This window comes from Saccopteryx leptura, chromosome 2, assembly GCF_036850995.1.
Source record: "Saccopteryx leptura isolate mSacLep1 chromosome 2, mSacLep1_pri_phased_curated, whole genome shotgun sequence".
Taxonomy (NCBI): Eukaryota; Metazoa; Chordata; class Mammalia; order Chiroptera; family Emballonuridae; genus Saccopteryx; species Saccopteryx leptura.
The window spans coordinates 10,081,147-10,108,518 of NC_089504.1; the positions used below are offsets into that span (position 1 = coordinate 10,081,147).

Consider the following 27,372-nt stretch of genomic DNA (forward strand, 5'->3'; position numbering starts at 1 on the left):
TGTAAAAGCAATACACGTTCAGCAGAATCCGTACTTCAAAAGGCTGGTAATAGGCAGTGTGATACCCTCTCATGATACTGGGCAGCGGCAGCGAGCCTCAGCTCCCAGTTGGGCACACGGTCTTGAGGGCAAACAACTGATACTTTACAGTGGCCTGTGTTGCCTGCGTGTTTGCTTTTTGTTTTTTAATATTGTGTTCTGAGCACGTTTAAGGTGGGCTGAGTTCTGATGTTCAGTAGGTTAGGTGTATTAAAAGCATTTTTGACTTAAGATGTTTTCAACTTGCAAGGGGTTTATAGGGATGTAACCTCATCATAGGCAAGGAGCAGCTGTAGAAGCTGCAGGTCACAGGCAGTTAGTTACTTACCCAGGGTCGTCCAGTTTGATAAGGGGCACAGCTAAAATAGCACAAGGGATAAAAAAGAGAAGATGCATGTGTTCATTGTAACCGGGCCTGACAACATGGGTATTAATTTTCCTAGTTATTTATTATTTGCTCATGTCTTAGAGGACCAACTGTGTGTTGTTTCTATTCATTCTGTTATATTAGCAAACATTTTCATTGTCCAGATTGTCTTCGTATATGGAAATGTAACATATGCAGCCTGTTTAATTTTGTATTTGTAAATCTGACTTGATTCCCTTTTTGGCAACAGCTACTGTCTAGAGGAAAGAAAAGATTTTTCTTTGTCTCTTTAAAGTGGCATAAATATTGGAGCAAGTAATAAAAATAGAAAGCATTAATTACATACTTCTAAGAATTTAAAGGTCAGACAAGCTAAATGTGTATGTTTTGCTCACTGGAATGTCTGCTGAAAATGTGCCAGGATTCACTTTGTTCCTCCAATAAAAGCCCACATTTTAGATCGTTATCAACTTACTTTGGTGTCCAAAAATTAGACCAGTTGCTATATATCTTAAAGTTGAGGACTCTCATTTCTGACACTAATGTGATTTGTTTCATGATCTACCCTCTTTGGCCACGTTTAGTTACTATGTCTCATTTTGATTTCCTCTGTTCTCCCCTCAGCTTATGTTGGAGTCTGTCAGCTGCTGCTATGTACATGTCAGGCTAGTGACTTGTAATGTTTATTAATACAATGTCAGTCTTGCTGTTGAAAAAACTGTGATGCTTCTCAGAAGGTTGCGATAGAACGAAGCATTTGATTTCCAGATCCTGTCTGCATTGCATGGTGAATACTTTCTCAGATGTTATGCAGTTCACTGACCTGACAGTTATGGAACCCCGCCTGGGACCCCATTTCAGCAGGACATATTTGAACAGAAACAGTTTGCAAAACTTTACGCACTTAAACTCCTGCCAAGGCAAACTGTTAGCCACTTGAGTTTGTTATAAATACCCAGTGGCAGTGGTTGGAAGTAGCCCACGGTGTGTTTTATATTCTGAATTGAATGTGAATGTCTTTGTGGTTATATAGAGTAGTAAATAATTGAGTTTGATTAGGGAGAGGGACCTCATTATCCCCCACCTGTGCCCAGCTGGAAGGGGAGGGTCGAAATGAAGCCATTAGCTGTCTCTCTTACTGGCATCTCAAAGAGCTCAAATACATCTGTGTCTTATTTTCTTTTCTGGCACAATCAGTCGAGCAGGCTAAGCAGGCATGACCGGATTTGGCAAGTCCCAAGGACTCTGGCAAAGATACACAAGGAGAAGGCGGAGGGCAGTCATTTTGGCTTCTCACTGCCCATTAGTCTAGCATGTTATGTTTTTGGAAAATGTCTGTTTTGAAAAAGAGTACTTTATCCAATGTCAAACATCGCATACTCATACAATATGCTTTGATCTTTTAAAAAAAAATTGTCAGTGCAAGGGGAAACAAAACGTGGCATTCACACTAGTGTAAACTCTCTTTCTGGAGAATGTAATCCCCGAGGGGCTCGCTCTAAAGCAGGCATGCAACGGTTATTGCACGGCTTTCTCTTGCTCATATATTTTCATTTTGTACCTTGAAGTGCTAGGGAATGAACATGCATAGAATTGGAACCAGGACAGGTTGGGAACTAGAGGAGTGTGTCTTCATCATTGTTATGAACTGGTCAGGACTGGAGAATGGAGTGCTATTCTTGGCAGTCTTTCCCCACTTCTACAAACCAACACTGGCCCATAAAACCATGACATTCTCCAAGGGCTTTTAAAAAGGGACCTAGTAAGTTATTTGGTTAGTACAGAGTTGCGCCATTTGTAATCAAACTGAATTTGTTACAGGGAAGTTGAACTTCTCTCTAGATTGGTCAGTGATTCCAAACTGGAGGGTGTGCTCTCTGGAAGTTTCTTTTTCCCTTGAGTCCTTAAAACTCCCTTCTGGCCTATAAAGAGGTTTCAAACTCAAGCTCTGGAGTTAGCCAAGAGGGCAGAGCTAGGCCTCCAAAGCAGGCTGTTGTATAGCTTACTGTGCTTCACTGCCTCCTGCTATAACCACCATCTTTCTGAGACGCGGCAGAGCTAAATGATGACTTTTGAGACATCTTCACTAAGAAGCTTCTCTGACCCCCCGACCTCTTTCCACCGGGGTCAGAGCCCATCTTTTGGCTCTGACTGACTGTCGTCTTTGTGCTTATTACACAGAACTATAATTCTTTGTTTGCTTTTTCTTTCCCACTGCACTGTGCTACTTGGGTTGGGGACCATATGTTGATTTCTGAATCCAAAATAGATGATTGACCACAGGTAAATTTCCTAATGCCTCCAGCCTAGTTTCTATAAAGTATATATAACAATAGTACCTATTTTAGGATCAAATTAGTTAATATAGGTTTTTAAAGTGTGATATAGCACCTGGCACATAGTAAGTGTTCAAAATATAGTAGCTACTGTTATTATTGTTATAATTGTTGAATTATATCTTGTAGTTTTCAGATCAAAAAGCTATTAGTTTCATTGAATTTCTCTGCAACACCACCATGATTTTTGACTTCCCTCGGCCCCATCCAAAGCCAGTGAGTTAAGCTGAGTAGCTGTTTGTCTTGTTTACCCTCTTAGAAAGGAAACCCTTGAAAATGGAGCCTAGAGTGCTCTCATTTGAGTTCAGGTGGGATAGGGGGAAGCTTTGATGCCTGGGCCAGAGGGTGCTTGCTGACAGTGCCCTGAATGTTGCTACCATGCCCAAGTAGATGACACATGTTAACGGCCCTGTGTTACCAATTAAAAGCTGTGAAGGTTCAGATTCATTCTCCCAAATAAGTAAGTAGTCTCTGCTGAGGGACCAGGGGAGAGGGGATGAATGGGTCCTCTTCTCTTGGAGTGGTGGCTTGGGACAAGGCAAACATAAGAGAACTACCATGTATTAACTCCCCTTACTGTTTGCCAGCCTTAGTACCAGGTGCTTGGCATCCCCCTGGCAGTTCTGGAGGGAAGTTCCCTCCTCATTTCGTGGATGCAGCTGCGGTTCCCACATGTTAAGGCAACATTTTGGTTCGCTGTGGAACCAGGATTTGAACCAAAGAGTGTTTCACTCCCAGCCCGTGTGTTTTTTTCTCCATATGCTGCCTTCCCACTTGGGTTCTGGCTCCAGCTCTTGCCTGTAAGCAGAATCCAAGCTTTTTAGACGAAGTCCTGTGCCCCTACTTGCCCTTGGTGCCCCACCGCTTCTAGTTTACTACTTAAGAGAGAAATGCTTGTTGTGCTGGGTGAACGCTGGTGTAAACACTTCCTCTGGTAGCTGAGTGGCTTTGCACTGGGACAGAGCTGAGTTCCTCAAATGAGTCATGTCTCTTTAAAATGCCCATACCTTTTTTAGATGGGACTTGACAGGACCGTCCTGGGAACGGAGGAGGCCCTCCTGGCAGAGTTTGGTCAGCTCCCTGGAGCGGCACTTCGAAGGTCTTCAACCAGCACAGGCAGCCCTGGAGCTGCGACAGGGCAGCTGCTTCGCTCAGGCCCCCAGGGTGCCCCGTACTGGCAGAAGGCAGGCCGTCCACCCAAAAGGGGAGCAGAAGGAGGAGCAGTTTCTGTGTCGAGACTCTGCATTTGTAGCCCATCTGTCTGTTCCTCCATCCAGTGGGCCGTGTGAGGGCTAGTCACCGCCAGCACAGGCACGGCGACCCCAGAATGCAGTGCCACAAGGCAGGGAGCGGGGCCGGCCCCTCCCCACCTGCCGCCAGCATTCCCCTAGGTCATGGTCTCCCCCTCTCAGACCCAGTGCTCGGCACTAAATAAAAGCAGCTTTTTTAAAAGATGTATTTCAATAGACTTTTTAGAAAGCCTATAAAAAATCCTGGATTATGAAGAAATGAGGCATAAAACTCCAAATGTTTGGAAGTCAGGCTGAAAATCATGGTAGCAAGTCTCCATATCCATTTATTAAATGGGAACGTAACTTAACAGTTACACCTAGATGGATTCTGAGAACCACTTCCATCCTGTATGTTGTGCTTTAGAAACATTTTGCCCCCTTAAGTGCTGTAGACTTGGAACAAGATCCAAAGTTGGTGTTGGTCTGGAGGGAGAGGAGCGAGTGGAGCGCGAGACTGACCTGGGGAGACTTCCATTAGGTCTGGTTGCGTGCGCAGCGCGTGGGTCACAACCTCGCTCTCCGTGTAATGTGCATGTTTTTACCGGAATGGAGCCCCAGAGTGAGATAGCGCACACCCGGGCAGGCACATTCGAGCGCCGCGCGCGCCCCTTCCCGCGCCGTTGTTTTCATTTTCCTCCCGTGAACCTTGCTACCCTGGCTTCAGCACGGAGGCTGTAAAGGAAGATGGAGAGCCGAGTTACCTCAGAATGATCACTATCGTTAACATTCACGGGTGGTTCACTTATCATTCCTGACTGCACAGACATGGCAGCCGCTCGGAAGCGTCCGCAGGTGTAGCATGGTGATACATATTACATTGTGCCACAATGGATTTATGTATTCTGTAACAAAAGAAAAGTGTAATGAAAAAATACAGAAGGTAATCCTTTATTCCTCCACCACACAATTTATCAGTAATGCCTGTGGATGATAAGTGCCAGGGATTTCCTCTGCTTGCTTTAACCTTGTCACCCAGGCACGTTTTGGTGAAATGACAGAAAAATACAGACTAGGGATTTTCCTCTGTTCAAAATCTTCTGAAAGGACACTTTTAATTTATGGACGTTAGTCCAAACATAAGGCTTCCTTTTGCGCTTTTAGTTTGCCTATGCAGAAAGAGATAAACATACAGGGTTGAAATAATGCTATCAGCCAGCAGCAGATTAGGAGAGAATGTAAGCAATTTATACGCAGACTCAAGTCTAAACTAGTTCAGGTGGAACCCAGGTGGGTGGAAGTTGGTGAGATCTAGCCCAGTGCTAGTGTGTGAGTACCCGAGAACTTGTGTTCCCTTTTAGGCCCTACTCATCCATTGCCCAACATATTGTCACAGATGGAGCGCACACTGACTTCTGAGGGGAAAGCACGTCTGAGCGCGGATGATTGGCATTTGTTCCAAACACGCGCTGGCCGAGCGCCAGAGCAAATACCCCCAAGTTTATAAATGCACAAGGCACTTTACATTTCAGTACTCTTGCCAAAGTATCACTTACTGCATCGCTCCCTAAATATAGTTTTTAAAAAAGAGCTATTTCTTATTTTGCTTTGATCAGTAAAATAAACTTTTAAAGATTGTTCTGGGATGGGGTCCAGCTTCTGAGGTAAAGAATGGCCAGGGCTCAGGCATGATTCAGTAACAGAGTGTTCAGTAAAATTAGCCTGACAGTTCTCAGGCCTGCTGCTCGATAGCGAGAACCTGACCAAGTTAAAATGGATGATCGTGCTGGCTAGACCAGCGTCGGCCTTTGCTTTTTAACAAATGGAATGTCAAGGATTAAACAGCAAGCTGTGTGGAGAGGAGGGGGTGTGGCGGTATCTCTGCATTAGGGAAGCAGATTGGGTCCTTGGTTTGGAGACCAGCCCCCAGCGCCTGCAGCAAGCCAGCCACCTGGTTGGGTCCAAGCTAGGTTTAAGGCCCCTTCCCAGCCTGTCCTACCATTGGGGAGCTTTTCCATGGCTTTGCTTGGGGCTTGGCTTTTCTTTCAGATTTCTTGTCAATATGAAGTTCTGCCATGTTTTTTGGCCATGTTCCCCTTTGAGATTCTTGTGGGGATATAAAATGGGAATGCGACCAAATTCCTTGTGGCAATTCCCATGTTCCATTGTTGGAAACTTGGGTCCCATTTGTTACATGAGCTGGTTGGAACTGGCCCGTTTTGTTCCAGTGCCCAAGCATGGGGAGTAGTATTTGTGATACTTGCTATTGCAATTACCAGTCTTAGTGAAATCACGCCTCACCAGTGATGAGCTTCTGTTTTAGGGTATCTAGGTGAAACCACTACCCCCCCTTAAGTTTAATTGACTAGAAGCTTACAAGTAATGTTAATATTTTTGTTTGTAGTTATTTATGCTTCAGCTAATATTTGTTTGACCTTTTAGGACTAAGTAGATTAAAACATTTCCACTGAAGTATATATATGTTATATATTTTAAAAAATATATACAAATAAGGTATTTCTTTTACTGGTCAATTAGGAAGAGCCTTTTCCTTATTCTAAATTGCTTTGGACTGTCATATGCCCCCCACACCCCTGATGCACACAAACACACACAACATGACATTTTTCCTCTAGGGCTCCAGGAGCTTTAATATGACGGTAGTATCTGCCTGCAGTGACATCTACTGACATAAGCCAAGTTTATCGTTTGTCAATCCTTGCTGCAGGATTTGGCTTGGGAGCTGGTGCTAGTGACCCACACAGACCAATTAGATTCAATTTGAGGTAAATTAGAAAAACCTTGCAATAACTCTGACCTCTCTTTCACTTGGAACTGTTCATACTAGAATGCTTTCCTTTCTCTGTCTCTTATTAGAAGTAGGTTTATTTAACCTATTTTTAAATAATTGGCACTTTGATGTACACTTACTGAAATGTTCTTAAACACAGTGAAGGCTGCAATAACATCCCTCTGGTTGAATGTTGGTATAATTTAATATTTGTCTTCTCCTACAGAAATGCTGCTCATGGATTCTCCCTCATTCAGGTGGACAACACAAAGGTCACCATGAAAGAAATCTTGCTAAAGGCAGTAAAGCGAAGAAAAGGGTCCCAGAAAATTTCAGGTATGCTAATAAATTATACCCTGGTGATAGAAGCTTAACCCTTAGTTAAAAGTGGTTGGTGTGTGCATGCATGCATGTGCGTGAATGAGTACGGGTGTGTGATGTCGGGCTTCTAGATGTTTCAGATATTCCTGCTGGAAAGCTTAGTTAACAGGTCTGCAGTAAAAAAAAAAGTGATTTTTAAGTTACCCATGGGCCTAAGGAAGGGACTGAGTCAGTGGCATATGTGAGAAGGATGTGTTCATATCAATTATAGAAGCTTTGTCATTAATAATTTGTGATAGATCAAGACAAAGCTACTTGAGCTATTAGCTGATACAAAGCTATCTTGAAAACTGAATCAATTCTAAATTTGAAGTATTGCTTTTAATTTCATGTTGTCTCATAATTTTCAATGGGGGGAACTTTTAAAAAACATTTTTATTGAATTTATTGAGATAACATTATTTAATAAATTGATACAGGTTTCAGGTGTACAGTTCTCTGACACATCATCTGTGTGTTATATTGTGTGTTCACTACCCAAGGCCAAGTCTCCGTCCGTCACTGTTAACCCTTTACCCTCTTCCACCTCCCCCGCCCCCTTTTCCTCGGTCATCACCGCTGTTGTCTATGTCTATGAGGCGGGGGTTTTCCTCCTAACCCCCCAAGGGGGGAAGATTTTCACTGTTAGTGTTTGGGGTAGGAAATAAAAGAAAAAATTTTTAGTTTACCAAATGAGGGCAACTGTAAAACAATTTTTTAAATCACTTGATTCACAGAAATACCAGTTAATCTCTAGTTTCCCATCCCCCAACTTTATATAGAAAATAAACTTATGGTATTACTTGTGATATATAAAGGATATGAGAAAAAAGATGTTACCAATATTGAGAAATAAAATTATTTTGAAAAATAGCTCAAAGACCACAGACAACTTTAATATCAATTAACCTGTATCTGAATGTGTTGGGTATCTTAGCTTTGTAAATAAATTAGACTTCTTGAACACCTTTGGCTTCATCTTTTGGAAAGGAAAAAAACAACAACATTGTTCTGATTGAAGAAAGTAGTTTTGTGTTCTTTTTAAAAAGGGGAGGCATATAATCTGTTCCAGATTTAATTAGCTATCTTCAGATAAAAGCTGAAGTTTTAATAAAAGTTAGAAGAGATAACACAGTGAAGGACACGGATGAGCTGTCTCAAGGCCATATTCCAGGGGAGCGATAAGAGCTGTAAAAAATGGCAGAGGAGAGCAATTGAATGGAGCAATGAAAATCTGATTCTCATAAAAAAGAGAGAGAGAGAGAGATGCTGGTAGGGGCGGTTGTAGATGAGACCTGCTAGCGTCTGCAAGCAATTTGGACGCTTGCCAGGAGTCATTGTTCACCCTCGGCTGTGGCGGCTCTGTCCAGATGTGCCAACTGCACGTTTCGGCTTTTGCCAGCTGACTGCGCCGTTTGATAACCAGCTCTCTGGATGCCCATCACTGGCCGCAGAGATAGAATTAAATGATGATGATCTTCCCACAAGTTGGGAGAGGAAACAATGCATATAAATCTTGATTTCATCTCAGCATGAGAAGTCTTTATCCATCATCACTCATAATGAACAAGTCGTTAGCTGGGATGAATGGTGTTCTGGTTTTTCCAAACACCTCTTTTGTTCATTTTTTGGGTGACTTTTATCTATTGCATGGGGGTCAAACCTTTTTGCATTTAGGGGATGATTGAAGAGGCATGCCTTCTCCTTCTTAGGGAAAAGTAGCTATTTTGTGGAATTCTAGGTGCCAATCTAATAGCATTTAAACAGCTTCAGATATTTAAAGATATTTAATAAACATTCATCTTCTTTTAGGGTCCTTATTTTTTCTCTTGTTTCTAAAAAATGTGTTTTTTGATAGGTGTATTTCTAAGATAGCATTATTCTGACTTGTCTGAGAGGTGGTAGAACTAACTTTTTATACCTTCTTAATAGCAATTCTGCTGTCACAGATTTTTTTAGACCATGAAACCTTCATGAACTTCCTGGGATACTGATGAACCAGTGTCATTCCCTCTGTCCCTAGCCATCTCTGTCCCACTGGATACCTATTTATCTCTGTCCGTCCCTAGCAACCACTTTTATCAAACACACATTTATTTGTGTTCACCTTCGTATGCACATCCCTGCTATTTCCATCAGAGTCTCTGCCATATCCTTGGCAAAGAGTTCGGACTCGTTATCCGAAGAACAGTGATCTGCATTATTTATTCCTTTTCATACTAGAGAAGTTGATTGAGATTGATGCATTTACATAAATTACTATCCCATTTTCTTCATCCAAAAGCTTTTTAGAACTAGAAGCCCTTTCTGTTGCTTTATTAAGTCTGTTCTCATGAAATAAAAGGATCTTCAGTTTGGCAAAGATGTTTATTTCAGGTTAGCTTGGTCAAGGCAGGGTATTTTTGAACTTTGTATTGTGGAGTGAACCTGTTTGGGAGGGTGATTAATGAAAAGAGGAAAATCCTCTTTTCATAGAGGCAAACACAGTAGCTATGAAATCCTTATTACTTACCCATTATGACACATGAGCTTAGTCACGAACTAGGTGGCAGGTGATACCAGGTTAAAGACACTCATCCAGTACTTCCTAAGTCTCTCAGTCTTTGTAAGAAGGTGGTCTGGGCACCCCTATGCCAGGGACACAATGAGATGGCTCAGCCCTCTCTTTGGACACCTTTCACCTGTTTGAGTTCAGAAAAGCACTGGTCTCTGCTATTTTTCGAACTTCAATGAGAGGGGAGAATTACGACTTGAGATTACACATGTGCCATGTAGAATTGAGAGTTCTCACACTATTTGTTCATTAGAGGTTAGTTGTATTTGAACAAGATTTCAGAAAGCCTTTGATAGGCTAACAGTGAACTTCTGTTGCTTACCCACAAATCTTTAACTTCCCTCATCTTTTTTCCAGACTGACAACTCTCCACTTAATAATAATAAATTGAGAACTACTTTGTTATTAAATCAAGATGTAGGCCTCATGACTGCCCTAATGTTTAAATACTCTATTGCTCTTTCTTCTGGCACTCCCCAATTTTCATATGTAAAAAATCAGAAGGTGGTATTTGAGCAAAAGAAGTCTTCTTTGTTCTGGTAAATAGCTTTGTCAGTGGAAACCCTTGCTTTTTTTGGGTAGATTATCATTATAAACACTTGTAGCTGCTCTAAGACTCCAACTTGTATTATTTGTAATTATTTCATCAAGTCATAACTATTTATGAACACTGCAGGGTTTTTTCTATTAATATTCATGTCCTGAACTATAGTAGTAAGCTTTTCACAGTGCGTTCCAATCTGTTCTCTGCTAAGGCCCATTTTTTTAAGCCCATTTTTAAATGTCTTTCTTAAAGTTTCTCTCCAGCTTTTCATTTTATTACTGACCTACTTGACATTTGCAATCTACCTGTACTTGCAGAGAATCAGTCCCCACTGCTTAAGAAAAATATAAATGGAGACTCTGGTTTTTAGAAGAATTAGCTGAAATCTCTTTACTAATTTTAACAGTTGGGTGAGTGTTTTTGATATAATGAAAAGTAGCCATGATTTAGCCAGTAAAATATACTGACCTTTTATTTAGTGGGTAAAGGGTTTAGTTCATCAAGTCCTCCTTTTGGCAAGTTCATCCTCACAATCAGTGACCTTCTGAGCTTTTTAGTATTTTGTTGTTGTTTAAAAATGTTTTTACCAGCCTGCTGAAGCTGTGGGTATGACAGTGACACTGGAGAAACTGAAGCAGATCCTTTTTTTTTTTTTAAGATTTTATTTATTTATTATAGAGAAGGGGTGGGGGAGGAGCAGGAAGCATCAACTCCCATATGTGCCTTGACCAGGCAAGCCCAGGGTTTTTTTTTTTTGAACTGGCAACCTCAGTATTTCCAGGTTGACGCTTTATCCACTGCGCCACCACAAGTCAGGCTGAAGCAGATCCTTTTAATTTTTTTATTTTTTTAATTAGAGTAGGGTAATACAAGGCAGACTCCTGCATGCATCCTGACTGGGATCAACCCCCTTCTGGGGCCATGTTCACAACGGAGCTATTTTTAGTGCCTGAGGCTCTATGGAACCATCCTTAGTGCCCGGGGCCAGTGTTCTCAAATCAACCAAGCCATCATTGTGGGAGAGGGAGAGAGAAAGAGAGAGGGAGGGGAGGAGAAGCAGATGGCTACTTCTGTGTGCTCTGACCAGGTATCAAACCCAGGACTTCCCTGTGCTGGGTTGACTATGTACCATTGAGCCAACTGGTCAGGGCATCTGATGTCAATTCTAACATTGATACAAATATACTATGTAGGTGTCTCTTGATCTACCAAAGAGAAAAGGCTTCAAAGTGGGATTTTTCCGATCAGAACCATTTTCTACGCTGCTTTATTTCAGTATTTGTTGTCATCATGAAATGGAGGTGCTTTTCTTTATCATCTGCTGAAAAGTTGAACCGGAAGCTCATTTACTTTTTCTTACACCCATTCATTCTTGCCTTCATCTGCTGATCCTTTTGAAAAGTTCTCACAATGTTGTTAATAAGACTTACAATATTAATTCCTATTTTCCCTTACAAAATTCCACCTAGAATTTGAAACATGAATATTATCTTTGTCAAGTGGACTTCCTCTTGCTAACTCACTAATGAATGTCACTAGTGAGGACTTCTCAAACATTTATTCCCTAAAATACTAGGAGCAGAGGGCTTGTATACATCTACCACAGGGTGTTGGGTTCTGATCCGAGGGACAGACAGCTAGCTAATGATGACATTATTGGATTCTGAAGTTTTATCTTCAAAATTCTTGTAACATGGGCATGTGGATCCGAAATGCGTCTGTAGCTGTGTTGTACGTTCATTCATCGTGTGCTCTCATGTGCCAGACCTGTGCTGGGTGCAGGGTTACAGTGGTGAGGCAAATCTACAAGGCCTTGCTGAGGGGGACCTTGCATTCGAGAATGAGAGTAATGATAAGGAGCTGAGAGAGAGATTAATATGGGGGGCTCATGGTATAGTTTAGGATGGTCAGGAAACTCCTCCCTGAGAAATTGACATTTAAGTTAGGAAGAGCTGGGGAGGAGCAGTGACTGTTAAAGCTGACTACACTTTAATATAAAAAGAACATTTCTGTGTTGGCCAGATAGCTTGGTTGGTTATTGTCCTGATATGCAAAGGTTGCAGGTTCAATCCCTGGTCAGGGCACATACAGGAACAGATTGATATTTTTCTCTCCCTCTCTCTCTCTGTCCCTTCCTTTCTCTCTCTAAAGTCAATAAAATTAAAAAAAAACACAAACATTTCTTTGCAGTCAATTTACTTAACTCTTTTTCCCCCAACTAAAAAGAAAAACATACAGTAAAATTTACCCTCGAATTCTTCACTGTGCTAATGCCCCACATCCTATCCGTTAGCAAATCCTACCAGTTTACCTCCTGGGTACATCCTGAATCCATTCCAGTTGTTTGTTTGTTTGTTTGTTTGTTTGTTTGTTTTGTGACAGAAACATAGAGAGGGACAGACAGGGACAGATAGGAAGGGAGAGAGATGAGAAGCATCATTTCTTCATTGTGGCACCTTCATTGTTCATTGATTGCTTTCTGACATGTGCCTTGACTGGGTGTCTGCAGCAAAGCGAATGACCCTTTGCTCAAGCCAGCTACTTTGGGTTTCAAGCCAGCGACCTTTGGGCTCAAGCCGATGACCTCGGGGTTTCGAACCTGGTCTTCTGCATCCCAGTTAGACACTCTATCCACTGCACCACTGCCTGGTCAGGTCCATTCATTCTTTTCCATCTCCATTGGATGAATCCACATCAACATGACTTCACCTGGACTGTCAAAATAGAACGCTAGCTGGTTGTCCTGCCTCTGCTCTTGGCCTCCTCCAGTCTCCTGTCTACACAGCATCTAGATATGCATTTTTAAAATATGAATCAGATCATATCTACTCCAAACCCTTCAATGATTTCCAGTTGCATTTAGAATAAGATCCAAACTTGTAATCACTGTGAAATACACTAAGACCCAAAGAGAGAAAGAGATGTACCAAGAATGTAAACATAAAGAAGAGAATTGGAAGGAAGTACCGAGTTCGATGGCTGCAGTGTGACAGAGGAGTGCAGACCAGGCTGAGACCCTGGAATCCAGGGTGGGGATTCGGAGCCTGTCACCTAATGGTGCCGGCTCTGATAGACTGGCAGCAACAGGGCCCGCCTCTGACTCACTCCTGGCAATACTTCACACAGGAGCCTTACTTAGTTCCTACCAGATAGATCTAGAAAGTTATATACAAATTAGCTTGTTATTTATCAAAAAGGCTTTAAAGGGGATTTGTGTGTCTTCCCCAAGATCTATTCCAGTGGGGTAAAAGCAAATTATTGAGTGCCTTTGTGTACTTAAAGATACTATCTCATTTAATCTGTACAACACCCACAGAAAGTAGATTTTATTGTGCCTCTTTCACAGATGAGACTTTTAGAAGTATTAAAAAGTGGGGGGGGGGGGGGAGTGAGAAAACAGCCTGACCAGGAGGTGGTGCAGTGGATAGAGCGTCGAACTGGGATGCGGAAGACCTAGGTTTGAGACCCCAAGGTCACCAGCTTGAGCGCGGGCTCATCTGGTTTGAGCAAAGCTCACCAGCTTGGACCCAATGTTACTGGCTTGAGCAAGGGGTTATTCGGTCTGCTGAAGGCCCACAGTCAAGGCACATATGAGAAAGCAATCAATGAACAACTAAGGTGTTGCAATGAAAACCTGATGATTGATGCTTCTCATCTCTCTCTGTTCCTGTCTGTCCCTGTCTATCCCTCTCTCTGACTTTCTCTCTGTCTCTGTAAAAAAAAAAAAAAGTGGGAAAATAATTTGCAACTTAGAACTAGGGTAACTATATATGTAATCATATACTTACCTCTCTGAGCTTCCCTTTCCTCAGCTCTAAGAGAAATTAAAGTTACCCAAATTTCCACAATAAGTAAATGACAGATTCTAAATTGGAGCCCAAGCTTTTTTGACCTCAAAGCCCATACTCTTTATTGTACAATGTTGCTTATTAGAACCCTAATGGGAGAACAAATTTAAAATTCTGTAAACAGAAATGTTCATTGATTCTAAGATCTAAATGCGCTAGGGAAGTGTAGCATTTAAAGGAACCCTGTGGTGAATCTGGATATAAAGCCAGGAATTCTTTTGTAATTGCACAGTTTGTCTGTATTGATGTCAGTTTTAATGTTGTATGTCTAGCTTTCTTAAAGCAACATACACCTGTCCTGAGCTGCCCTATGGGAAGGAGAAGCCCCTATGTTTTAAATGGAGTAGGATTTTTAACACTCTTCTAACCTGAAGTGCTCTCCAAAGGCTAAAGTAAGGTAAAGAATCTGCTGGCTGTAGAGTTGAACAGAGTGTTACTTCATGTGTAATTGTCAAGATGGAAAATTCAGTAATATGTCTTTTATAAAAGTAGTTTGTGAGCCAGAGATGCAGACGTATCTCTAGCAGGTAATCCTTTAAAAAAGAAGAAGAAAGATGAAGAACAGGTAAATAGGACTGTTTAAATGTTTTTTGTCAAAAAAGGGAGTACTTTCTGCAGAAAAACTGTTCCTCGTGAAAGAGTAAATAACCGTGCTGATGCCACCTGTGTGGTGCCAGTGAAGATCTCACCTCACTATCCGGGGTCCCCGTGGGAAACAGCTGTAGTAAATTAGGACTGCTAAGGTGTTTAAAGGTGTAACTCAGAGTGCTCCAGGCAGGAAGCTGCAAGTTAAATATTCCTGCTTGCCTCCTCTCTCCCTCGTCATCTCCCGGGAGCCTCCCCCGTCTGGAGCCTCCGAGGCTCCTGATGGATCTTCCTCAGTATAGAGCAGAGCACATTAAAGATGGCATTGCAGTCAACTATTTTATCCAGAAAGCCTGGAAATTTAGAGAATTTATGTCAAGCAAAAATCTTCGGGAGCCACTGTAGAGACCCAGTTATTTTAGAAGGTGTTATGAGCTCTCGCAGCCGCCACATCAGAGAAACTTGAAATACATCATTCGCCAAAACTGCATTTGACCAGCATTTACTCTTCCTGCTGGTCACTAATCTTTCAGAAGTTCCTTTTTCATCACACAATCTATTCATTCACTCCATCGGGGCCGTCACCTGAATGGGTTAGATTAAGAAAAAGAGAGAGTGAAAGGAGGGAAAAGACATATTCTCCCAGAAGGCTATGGAGTGGCGCAGGCGACACACAGTTTGGAGTCAGAGGACGTTTCCTTAGGTCCACTAGGTACAATTAATTCCAGGGCACCACTGATTTTTGTGAGTAAAGAGAGTAAGAGGGGAGAAAATCTTTTGGTTCACCTTCAACTTCTAAGACATGTTTTGCTTTCTCATTGGGCCATTTTGCCTGCTGGCCCCATATGCATAACAGTCAACAGCTTTTCTTCCAATCCATTTAGCTTTTAATGTTCAATTCAAAATCTAAGGGAACCATGCACAGGCTAAAGCAAGATACAGGAACAGGAAGTGTCTTTGAACCTCTCCTTTTCCTGCCATCTAGTCTTCTGAGCCGCCACCTCCACCGCCCTTCCCACCATGTTGGAATTCCTCTTTAGCAGTCTCTCCTGGTGCTCAGTTCTTTTCCCTTATTTGTCCTTTTCTATCTTCCCAGCCCACTGTCCTTTGTCATCTTCCTCCTCTTCATTCAATTCTTCTCTTACGTTCTTTTCTCTTGAAATGGAGCCACAATCTCTCTCTCTCCCCCCCTTCTCTCTCTCTCTCTCTCTCTCTCTCTCTCTCTCTCTCTCTCTCTCTCACACACACACACACACACACACACACACACACGGCAAGACTAAAGGAGAGAATGTCAAATGTCTGTCACTGAGCAATTATCTAGTTTTACTGTCTTATTATATTTCATATTTGTTCCTTTTTCTTTCCTCTTACTCTCTTGACTCACAGAGCACCACTAATTTAATGACAGCTTTTCAGGGGTCGTGGGACATTACTACATTAAACGTACATACTGATTGTAAGCTGTATCCTGATTTTAGAAATGTTAAAAAAATGGGGGGGGGGGTGCCCTAGAATAAGAAACTATGGTGACTGACTGTAACCATGTACTTACCTCTCTGAGCCTTCCTTTTCTCAGCTCTGATGTGGGAGCGGTTGAGGGAGGGTAAATCAAGGCCACCATAGGGAAGGGCCACTATGCCAGCCCTCTGTGCAGCTCTGAGAGACCCTGAGCAGTCCAGCGATTGTCACCAGTGCTGCCTGCTCCATGCCAGCGGCCGTACTAGAAAACAGAGTCGGAAGAAGGGGCAGTGAACTCAGGGAAACTCATCAGTAGAAATGCATAAGCTACTAATGCAGCACGGTGGGGACTACTTCAAACTACTGGCTGAGGCGGGGGCTGAGGAAAGACGCTCTGGAGAAGCTGATTTCTTTGACAGCTTTTTGAAGATTAATTAACTTGCCAGATGGGTGAGTGAAAAGGAGAACGTTCCAGACAGAGTTGTTTTGAGGGGTAGTCACAAAACATAGACATTTCAAATTACTGGAGCAGGAAGAGGGCAGAGGAGAAGCTGCAGAAACTAAGCAGGGGCCTGCCCGTACAGGCCAGGCCTGGTGGGGGACTCAGACAGAAGAGGGCTGTCATTCACTGCGGCTAGTCACGCAGGAAGCACTGTGTAGGCAATGGGCTTTGTAGAAGCCAAGACATGGCCCTTACTCTCCAGACACCTACTGTTTAGTTGGGGAGAGAGACAGACAGGCAGTTAGGATATCGTGCACATGCTGAGTGGAAATAAGTGTGGGGCCTGGGTGCACATGGTGGGAGAGGAGGCCCAGTCCAGCCTCAGGAAGCCAGGGAGGACTCTCCTGAGCAAATACCTGGCTGAGGCCAGAAGAGACATGGAAACTGGCCAGCTGCTGAGGATGGCAAAGAACGTTCAGGCGGACAGAGTACAGAGAGAGCTTGATGCCTGTGGAGACTGCACAGAGCTGCGTGAATAACACAGTCGAGCAGGAGTCGGGAGGGCGGGGAATGATGAGGCTGAAGTGCACCTGTGGGACAAGATCATGTTTGTAAACTGGGTTGAGTTTGAATTTTATTCTGATAGTGGACGGGAACCATTGAAGGGAGAGCAACATAGTCATAATTTCTTATAGAAAACACCATCTGCATTTAAAAAAATGCATTAGAGGACATAAAACAGGAGGCAGAGACACCGGTGAGGGGTTCCTAAGGACTCCATCCGACGTAGGATGAGCCCTGGACTAGGTGTGGAGAAGGGGGCGGTGCTCAAGCCAGGGCACAGCGGGATGGACCCCACCTGGACTAGGTGTGGAGAAGGGGGCGGTGCTCAAGCCAGGGCGCAGCGGGATGGACCCCGCCTGGACTAGGTGTGGAGAAGGGGGCGGTGCTCAAGCCAGGGCGCAGCGGGATGGACCCCGCCTGGACTAGGTGTGGAGAAGGGGGCGGTGCTCAAGCCAGGGCGCAGCGGGATGGACCCTGTGCGAAGGTCTGATTTGTTTATTGTGCTGAACACACAGTTTGGGGAGAATTGAAACAGCTTGTAGTTGCCACCATTCTCCTGGTGTTAATACTAAAACAGGGTTGAGGAAAGGTTTTTAAAGATTTTTAAAAATAAAATTAAAGACTTGGGGAAAAGAATCAAACAGTTTGAAGGTGTGTGAAGTAAAAAGTTGAAGGGGTTTCCTCTTTCTTTGTTGTAAATCCTTTGGGTTTTTGTTTAAGTTTACACGCAGATATACACACAAGCAGTAAGTTTCATGGGGGGCAGGACCCTGTATATTGTTTTCTAAAAATCACTGTATACCCAGCGTCCAGCAGAGTGCCTGTCAAATAGAGGACACTCAGTAAATGTTAAATGAACTCATGAGAAATGTATCTGCGTAAAGGTTTTTATAAAATGATTCCATTAAAAAAATGGGTGATATTTGTACTCTTTTAATCAATATGGTATAAGCATTGTATATGAGAGTGACCACTGCATTTTTATCTTTCTAGTTAAATGTATTTTAACTGTGGGACTGCTTATGGGAGGTTTGCTTATTTAAAATGTTGAGGAAAACAGATCCCCCTGGGCAAGCGGGGCCCATTCTTTGGTGGTGGAAGGTCACCTGACGGTGCTCTTGCCCACCACTCACCAGCGCTGGGTGTGAGCAGGCTTTCATTTTCGTCAGACTGATGGGTAGCGGTCAATATCTAGTTTTAATTTGTTTTTCTGGGTTTTTAGTGTAATTAAGCACTGTTAAATGTTTTTATTAGCCACTTATCTCTCTAAAAGGTAGTTCTTAAGTCAGTCAGTTGTTTTAGTGGGAAGAGAGATTGAGAGGAAGTCCCATTTCAGAAAACTAATTTTAAGCAGTGCCCTATAGTTGAGAATACAATTCTCCCCACCTCACCTGCCCCTTTACTGCTAAAGCAGGTGGGTCCACACCCACACACACTCGCGTGCGTGTGTACACACACGCACATACATGCTTCAGTGTCGAGAAAGGGCAGCCATTTCACTTGTTTGCCTACTGCCCCTTCATTCACCAGCAAAGCTTTCTGTGCAGAGAGCCAGCTGGTAATTCACCAGACTCCAGTTCAGCTCATTTGAGACCTTCTGTTGTTACCTGCTTGCTTTGTCATCAAAACTAGTTTTAAAAACAGATTTTCTGTCAAGTAGTTTATATTTTAGTCTGGTACACTTAGGAAATGCATCATAATCTGGAAATCAGAAATGTAGACAAAATGTTATCACCCCTTAACAGGTTTATTTTGGGGAGGCACATCTAAGGACACGTCTGGCAGCATTATGAACAGCACTGGCACCAAGGGCAACTGTGGGGGGTTAATGGGGACCCTGCATCATTCCTTGCCATGTGCCTGGTGAGTAAACTCCTAGAAGTTTCTGGGAATGATAGCAAGTAGGGAAAAGGCTGCAACCAATAATCAGTGTCACAAAGTGGGGATGACTAATTTGCTGAGGAGACCATTAAGACAGATGTTTAATTAGCTGAAGTCAGAGTGAATAAATTGGAAGAGGACTGCCTATGCAGAGAGATGCCTTTTTCCCTCATCTCATTTAACTTTTGTTGTTGTTGTTGTTCTGACCGTTTTCTTTTTGAAGGCAACATCCTCTCTTTGGGGAGAGCTGGGGAGGGGAGTCTAGAGAAAGTACCCTTTGGTTGCATCTACTGAACATGTACTGTATTCCAGGTAATTTTGTACTTTAACCTCTACAAAGACCTTGTGAGATGGGCATTCTCTCTTTTTTTATGGTAGAGAAAACTATGGTTGCCTTTGTGTTTGTGTGTATTGTGTCTGTGTGTAATACTAATGAGTAATGGAGATAAAATCGAACCGAGAATCTTTGATTCTTGAGCCCAGTGTTGTTGTTTTGTTCCCTTATACTTAAAATGTATACTGCCTATGAGGGAATTTTCTGTAGTAAAAGTAATAGTCTTGACATTGACAGGAGCTGGTGTCACACAGGTGTAAGCATTTGTCAGAAATATCACAGGGTACTTGTAAGATTATTCGTGCATTAAACACTGTATGTAAACTTGACCAAAAAATAAAAAAAGAATCTTGAAACAAATATTGAACAACATTTAATGTTACACACACTGAAGTGTTTAGGGATGAATATACTGTTGTATGCTTCTTGCTTTGAAATGCATTTTTTTTTAAAAAGTATGGACTGATGGATAGTGATATGATAAAGCATATATAACACGTTAATTGTAGGACCTGGTTGGTGTGTACATGGATTTTCAGTTCTTTCAATTTTTCTGTGGTTTAAAAATGTTTATAGCAAAAAAACTCATAAAGTTAAAAATATATAATTTATATTCTACTTTTATTACTGTAATTTCTGAATTGACAAATATATGTCCTGGTAGCATAGAAAACACTAAATTTTACTTCTTTTTGTAGGATATTTTATTTTTTATTAATTAATATGTTAAATGACATCTTGAGGTCAGTTTCTTCCATTGATCTGTGACTTTAAGCAGCATATAGAGTTATGAATATAATAGTTGTTACCACTTACTGAATATTCAAAATTTGCTAGGCAACCTGCCAAATACTTGATCCTTAAATCATTTAATCCTTGAAACAGCTATTTGAATTGGTTGTTGTTTTTGTTTTATAAATGAGAAAACTAAAGCTTGGAGAGGGTACAGGACTTCTCCAAGGTCACACAGCCAGTAAGTTGAGCTGGGACTCAACCCCAGATCTATGACTTCAAAGCTTATATGTCTAACCACTGTGTTATACCTCCTGCTACTGGCTAAGGTTATAGGATCCATAGTTCAATGGAGGCAGGTATACTTTTCTCCCTAAAAATACCAACTGCACTTGCTTCATTTAGATCTAGCAATATGATTCACTAGAAAGCTCATAGGCTCTGGAACCAAACCATCCTGGGTCCCCACCCCAGCGGTACCTTCCACACAAGCTGTGAAGTTAGATGAGTCATCAAACCTTTCTAACCTGAGTTATCTTTTCTGTCAATTAGGGTAATAATACTGACCTTATAGGGTTGTTGTTTTGACTGACTGCATGTAAAACACTTAATCTATAGTAAGTGCTCAGTGGATGTCAGCCTCCTTTATCCCTGTCACCACTACCACATCAGGCACACCATAAAACCTGGCTTTTTAGGATTTGATTTACTTTTTTACCCATATAACTTAGCCTTTGCCTACACCTTTTGTTTTCCAATGAATTAAGTTTATAGAAAGCATATCATATACCCTGTGATAGAACCAGCCTTTGAATTGTGTTTGGATATGGATCCGCTGAAAACATCCTTTACTTTGAACAAGGAGAACACTAAAGCCAGAAAGTCAACTCGAATTACTTTTGACTAACAGGAAAACCCATTCTGTATACATAGGTGTGGGTTAATGATCACAGGGCTCATTCATCATATAGCTTATATCAGCATATTTAATTTACTGTACCAAAGATTCTAGAGGTAGAGTGGACAAGCTACAGTTGCCTGTAACAAACATGTTTACAAGTGATTTTTAAAAGCCTTAGAAGTAACAGTTGAGTAGCTTACAGAATCTGTTGCTTTTATCAGAAAACATTCATAAGAGGAAATGAAATCAAACATCAATAGATTTTTTTTTACAGATTTATTCATTTTAGAGAGGAGAGACAGAGAAGGGGGGGGGGAGGAGCAGGAAGCATCAACTCCCATATGTGCCTTGATCAGGCAAGCCCAGGGTTTCGAACTGGAGACCTCAACGTTCCAGGTCCACACTTTTTCCACTGCACCACCACGGGGCAGGCCACCAATATGATTTTTGAGGGAATGATTACAGAAGTTACAGAAAGGCTTGGAGTGCTGTGTCTGCCCCTCACATCCTCCGTGAAGAGTCATAATCTCCCCAGAGGAGGTAGAAGGCCCACTTTCTTCAGGCCATTCGTGTATTTATCCTGTGAGTAGTTGTAAGGAAAACTCTTCCTCTACCAAGACTGAGTTTAGCTACTTTTGGGGAAAAACCATCATTTTAGAAGAAATACCCTACTGCAAAAGACTTGTCCAAGACCAGCTCAGGAAGCTGAGACCCCTAACTTCTATCTCACTGTCTTCATTGACCTGACACTGGAGCTAGTCTTCCCCCATAAACAATTTAAAAGGCGGTGCTCAAAAAAATTGATTGATTGATTTGAGAGAGAGAAACATCAATTAATTGTTCCACTGATTTATGCATTCATTGGCTGATTCTTGTATGTGCCCTGACCAGGGATCAAACCTGCAACCTTGGTATATAGGGAAGACTCTCGAACCAACTGAACTACCCGGCCAGGGCTCCTAAAAGACAGTTTTAACAATTTCAATACCAACTTGCCATAACAAGTTTTTCCTTTTTGAGGAAGTTACAGCTACCAGTACTTTTTGCAACAGCTTTAAATGCATTTAGGAAACAAAAGAAGGAAAATAGCTCATCAGTGAAGGTATTTCTTTTTCTGTCTGACAATGACAGTAATGCCCAGAGACAAAGATGACTTAAAATCAGAAGACATTGGAGTGGCACTGTGAGGCGGGTCTGGGGAAAGGACCTAACAGCACTGACTTCTCTTGTTACCTAGCTACTGATCACATCAGGGCAGTCAGCAACGTGTATAGATTGTACTGTGCTATCAAGCCAATTTTTCAAACAGAAAATCAGTGAGATGTGATTAGAGTCCAAATGCTGCAAAGGTACGAGGTGGTATGTTGAAACTCCTCTGTCTTGCCCCAAACTGTCACCTCATAATCATAGAAATAGCAAATCGTAATTAGGAAGCCCAGCTTTCCTTTTAAAAAAAAATTGCACAATACATTTAATAGAAAAATGTGAATTAAGGTATAATTAAGACAAAGTATGATTTAAAGTGTACAGTATCCGGAAGGTCATGCAACTCTCAAGCACAATGTGTCCAAAACCAAACTGATCACTAAATAAATATTTATCAAGTCTCTACTATGTTCCAGCTAGTGACTAAGGATGAGAGGCCCTCTTCCAAGAGAGCCTTAATTCTAGTGGGGGAGATAGCCAATAAAAAGTCAACATACCAACAAGATACATATGATAGGTATTTTCACTTCCAGCTTTTAGTCCATTCATTTTCTGATAAGGACTTCTCTGAGTCCCCAGTTTATGATCCCCCCCCCCCCGAAGGGAATCCTTCATACACCCAGGATTGGCATTGCCTCGGTATTTCCACTTCAGCATCTCCTAATCAACTACCAACACTGCTCCCTGCTGCAGGGACAGGTAGACAGGGCAGCAGTGGCTGGGTGATTTCACGAGCTGTGAGTGACTCCATCTGCATCGGTAGAGGAAAGTAAGAGGTGTGGGCCGTATCTCAGCCTTGGAAGTTGCTGGAAAGAACGCTGTCCCTTGCGTCAGAGGCGCCGTGGGCCTGCCCTAGTAAGTCCCTAACACATTGATCCTTGCTAGATGTTGGTGAGTACCGTGCCGAGGAGAATGAATCCCCTCTGTTTCCTTTGTGAGAGGGTTTGGGTTAGGAGTTGAGCTTTCATTTGAGTGAGATGAAAGCCCTTTGTGGAGAAGAACAGGTCTCTCTCTGTGTGCCAGTACCAGAGCCGGCCCAGAGTTGGCTAACACCTGTTGTGGAGTGGGCCCAGGAGAAGCGGGGGAAGCCAGTCTGTGGCCCGTAGCCACTCACTTCTCGCCAGTGCAGGCCCAAGGCCGCCCACTCGAGGCAGGAAGAGATTCACTGGACTTTGATTCCTGGACATCAGACTCCTCTGAGAATTTAATCATCGAATGAAAATGTAAATGTCTTCAAAATGAAACTCAGTGAACATCAGTTGAAATTAGTTGCCTCCCAGCTTCCTTTAATGACATGAATCTCTAATGAATCCTTGGGGAGCCAGAAGAGTATATACCAAGAACAGAGATTTTAAGCACTAATAGTCGAGTAGTGGCACCCAGCAGGAGGAAACTGCTGCACACACTGTATTACCGAGGAGAAAACTAAAGCACACTCACTTCCGAAAGCGAGGGTGGGGTGAGAGAGGGAGAGCCACACTGAGTCTTGTCCGCCATAGTGAAACTTAATAGATGCCACCAGGCTTTTTTTTTTTTTTTTCATTTTTCTGAAGCTGGAAACAGGGAGAGACAGTCAGACAGACTCCCGCATGCGCCCGACCAGGATCCACCCAGCACGCCCACCAGGGGGCGATGCTCTGCCCATCCTGGGCGTTGCCATGTTGCAACCAGAGCCACTCTAGCGCCTGGGGCAGAGGCCACAGAGCCATCCCCAGCACCCGGGCCATCTTTGCTCCAATGGAGCCTTGGCTGCGGGAGGGGAAGAGAGAGACAGAGAGGAAAGCACGGCAGAGGGGTGGAGAAGCAAATGGGCGCTTCTCCTGTGTGCCCTGGCCGGGAATCGTACCCGGGTCCTCCGCACGCTAGGCCGACGCTCTACCGCTGAGCCAACCGGCCAGGGCGCCGCCAGGTATTTAAACCAGGTTCTGACACAGCGGAACAGCAATGCTCATCAAAATATCAAGTTTAGTATTAGAAGAAATAGCTAAAATTTAAAACTGCTGCCTGTAAGGAAGGACTCGGGGATGGGCAAGAAATTAACTGGTTTTCATAATAAGACTTATATGTATTATTTCAATATAGGACTTAATTATTTACTTCTAAACAATGTATATACATGTTATTTTGGTAAAAGTAAAAATAGTTTTTAAAATATGTGAAAAGAAGGCAGCTTACTTTCAAATCCTGGCTTAAAAATATTTCTCCTTCTCTTTCTTACACGGGCTTTCTCCATTTGGAAATTTCTGGGCCCTGGCCGGTTGGCTCAGTGGTAGAGGGTCGGCCTGGCGTGCAGGAGTTCTGGGTTCGATTCCCGGCCAGGGCACACAGGAGAAGCGCCCATCTGCTTCTCCACCCCTCCCCCTCTCCTTCCTCTCTGTCTCTCTCTTCCCTTCCCGCAGCCAAGGCTCCATTGGAGCAAATTTGGCCCGGGCACTGAGGATGGCTCTGTGGCCTCTGCCTCAGGTGCTAGAATGGCTCTGATTGTAACAGAGCGACGCCCAGATGGGCAGAGCATCGCCCCCTGGTGGGCGTGCCGGGTGGATCCCGGTCGCGCACATGCGGGAGTCTGTCTGACTGCCTCCCCGTTTCCAACTTCAGAAAAATACAAAAAAAAAAAAAAAAAAAAAAAAAAAGAAGGAAATTTCTTTTCTCCTAAAAGCCACAGCCTACTTCATTGTGTTGGCTGTCAGCTTTCTGTGAGAACATTGTTATTAAATAGTTGCTTTCTGTTATAAACATTTCAAACCTTTTTAAGACTAAAATGTTATATGAATATAACCTTTGTATTGTGATTTTTGCCAGCATTTTTTTCTGTGGCCTGTATTTTCCATAGGTCAAAGTACAAGCTATTAGCTGAGTTCTCCGGCCCGCTCTAAGAAGGACTACTATCTCAAATATAAATGAAAACAGCTGCTTTTCCATAACATTAGAGTCCCAAGCAGCTGTCAGATGTACATTTTGACAATTGTTTTTAAGTTGAGACAAAAAGTAGTTGACTGAATCTACTAATACAGTTAAGTGTATCATCTAACTTCTGTGGCGAGGTAGAACAGAGGTCATAGAAAAACCCGTTGAGTTAGAATGTAGCTGTCCCAAAAGGCTTGAACTTACTTGAAATGAGAACCCCGTGATGAGCCCCTTCCTCTGTGCCAGGAACAGAAGGTCTTAGCGCCTGGCAGTGGCTGCTGCACCACTGCCTCTGTCGCCAGTGAGCCTGAGCCTCGCTGACAGCCATTGTGCTCTTTGCAGCTGAAGAGACAGAGGAGGACCAGCCCATTGTCTCCCGAAAGCCTGAATCCCAGCTCTCCGTGCAGCCCCTGGAGGATTTATTTCAGGGGTGGCTGTTGCGAATGGCTTAACGCTCACGCTGCCGCTACTAACTGGTGACCTTGGCCAGGTCATTCTAAAATAGGTCACAACTAGCTCACAGGCTGATGTCTGGTAGCCTAAACTTTGGAACTTAATACCTGGAGTCTAGAAGCATCTCCCTGGTTCCACTCTTGTTGCTGTTATTCTTTCTAGCTCTTTAGTGAGTTTCTAAGCCTTTTTGTACTTCATTTCCTCGAGAATAATATTATCTTCTTTACAGCACTTTTGTAAGAATTAAATGGAAATCCCATTTCACACATGAAGCACTTAGCTGTTCTTATTTTATTGCTCAGTAAATGTTAGTTGTGTCCCCCTCCCTTCAGTTTTGCTGTTGTGAGACCCAGTCATACTCACAGTTTTGTGATTTAACACTTCTTTATGAGTATGACTGCTTTGTGTCATGGTTCAACAGAGACTCTAGCTGCTAAGGACCCCAGCTCATGTTTAGCCCCCATTAGGTATGGCCCCGAATGTGTGCATCTGTCTGCCCAGCTGCTCGTTTGAGCTTTTCCAGGGGTCTGAGGCCCTTGTCAGAGCAGCAGAGTATCAGTGAGAACATCGGTGTGCACGTGTAAGGATGACCCAGCATTCCTCCAGAGCACTCTGCATCTGGGGCTGAGTGCAGAGAAGGCTGAAGGCTGGAGAAACTTTCGTCATAAATTTTCTCTTCGGCAGGACTTCCCAGTGAACATCTGACATGAGCAGAGAGGAGATGCTGATTGGCCTCAGAGTCAGCTGAAGGAGACAGGAGCTGCGGTGGAAGCTGCTGGATTTACTGTTATTAGCAAGGCAAATGGGAAGCCAGCAGGGCAGCCCGGCTCCCAGATAATAGATCTAACAAGGAGGAGAACTCCCAGAAAGGAACATGGCTGCCAGCCATGACTCCTCTCCTGCCACTTTTCCCGTGGCTTTTACCTTTTTGTTTTGCGTGTTTAGCACAAGGAACCACAATTGGCTTACCATAAAACAGGATATAGAGTTTAGCTTATCTGTTTGGTAGATGGACTTGAATTGGTGAAATGTGCAAAACTGTATTATTATAGTAATAAATAATTGCCACTTATTTGGTACTTCTGTGGTAGACTAAGTGCTTAAAATGTGTTATGATCTTATTTAATCTATAAATAACCCCATAAGTTAAAAATTACTATCCCCAATCTGGAGATAAGAAAACTGGTCAGAGTTAATGTTCTACATTAGCTGGAGCTGGGATTTGAATCCTGCCTTGAAGGTCTTACCAACCTGGTGGAAGGGATCAAGGCAAGAGCCCAAATGTCTGTGCTGGAGCCCCACAGGGTACTGGCAATAACAAAGGCACTTACTGAGGCTTGTGTTCTGACTTGAAACACAGCCCTGGTTGGCACAGTTGTAGTTAGAAGGAAGATGGAAGCAGAGAGGATCTGAGTTGGCAGTTGGAGCCAATCTCTGAAGGGTCTGACCACCTAAAACAGAGAGCAGGGCAGGTGGGCAGCCAATACCCAAAGACCACAAGGACTGAAGAACTGGAGTTCTCAGAGCAAGGACCAGGGAAACAGGATGCTCAGCATCCAAGGGATGGCAACACAGAGAGCCGTGTCCTGGCTGTGTTGGCTCAGAAAGGCAGCAAGCGAGCAAAAATCCTATTGCCAGATTACCTCTAGAAAAAAATCCCTTAAAAATTCCTCTCAGCCTGACCTGTGGTGGCACAGTGGATAAAGCATTGACCTGGAACGCTGAGGTTGTCGGTTTGAAACCCTGGGCTTGCCTGGTCAAGGCACATATGAGAAGCAACTACTACAAGTTGATGCTTCCTGCTCCTCCCCCCACCTTTCTCTCTATCCTCTCTTTAA

At 43.0% G+C, this 27,372-nt stretch overlaps 1 protein-coding gene across 5 annotated transcripts in view; it reads left to right on the plus strand.

Moving 5' to 3' along the window:
* Positions 1–27,372, plus strand: part of MAPKAP1 (MAPK associated protein 1) — a 245,561-nt gene that overhangs the window by 140,588 nt on the left and 77,601 nt on the right. For all 5 annotated transcript variants that reach the window (XM_066367171.1, XM_066367172.1, XM_066367173.1 and 2 more), the window contains one exon: positions 6,989–7,098. In XM_066367171.1, coding sequence (XP_066223268.1) covers positions 6,989–7,098 — 110 coding nt within the window. The remainder of the gene's footprint in view (positions 1–6,988; positions 7,099–27,372) is intronic.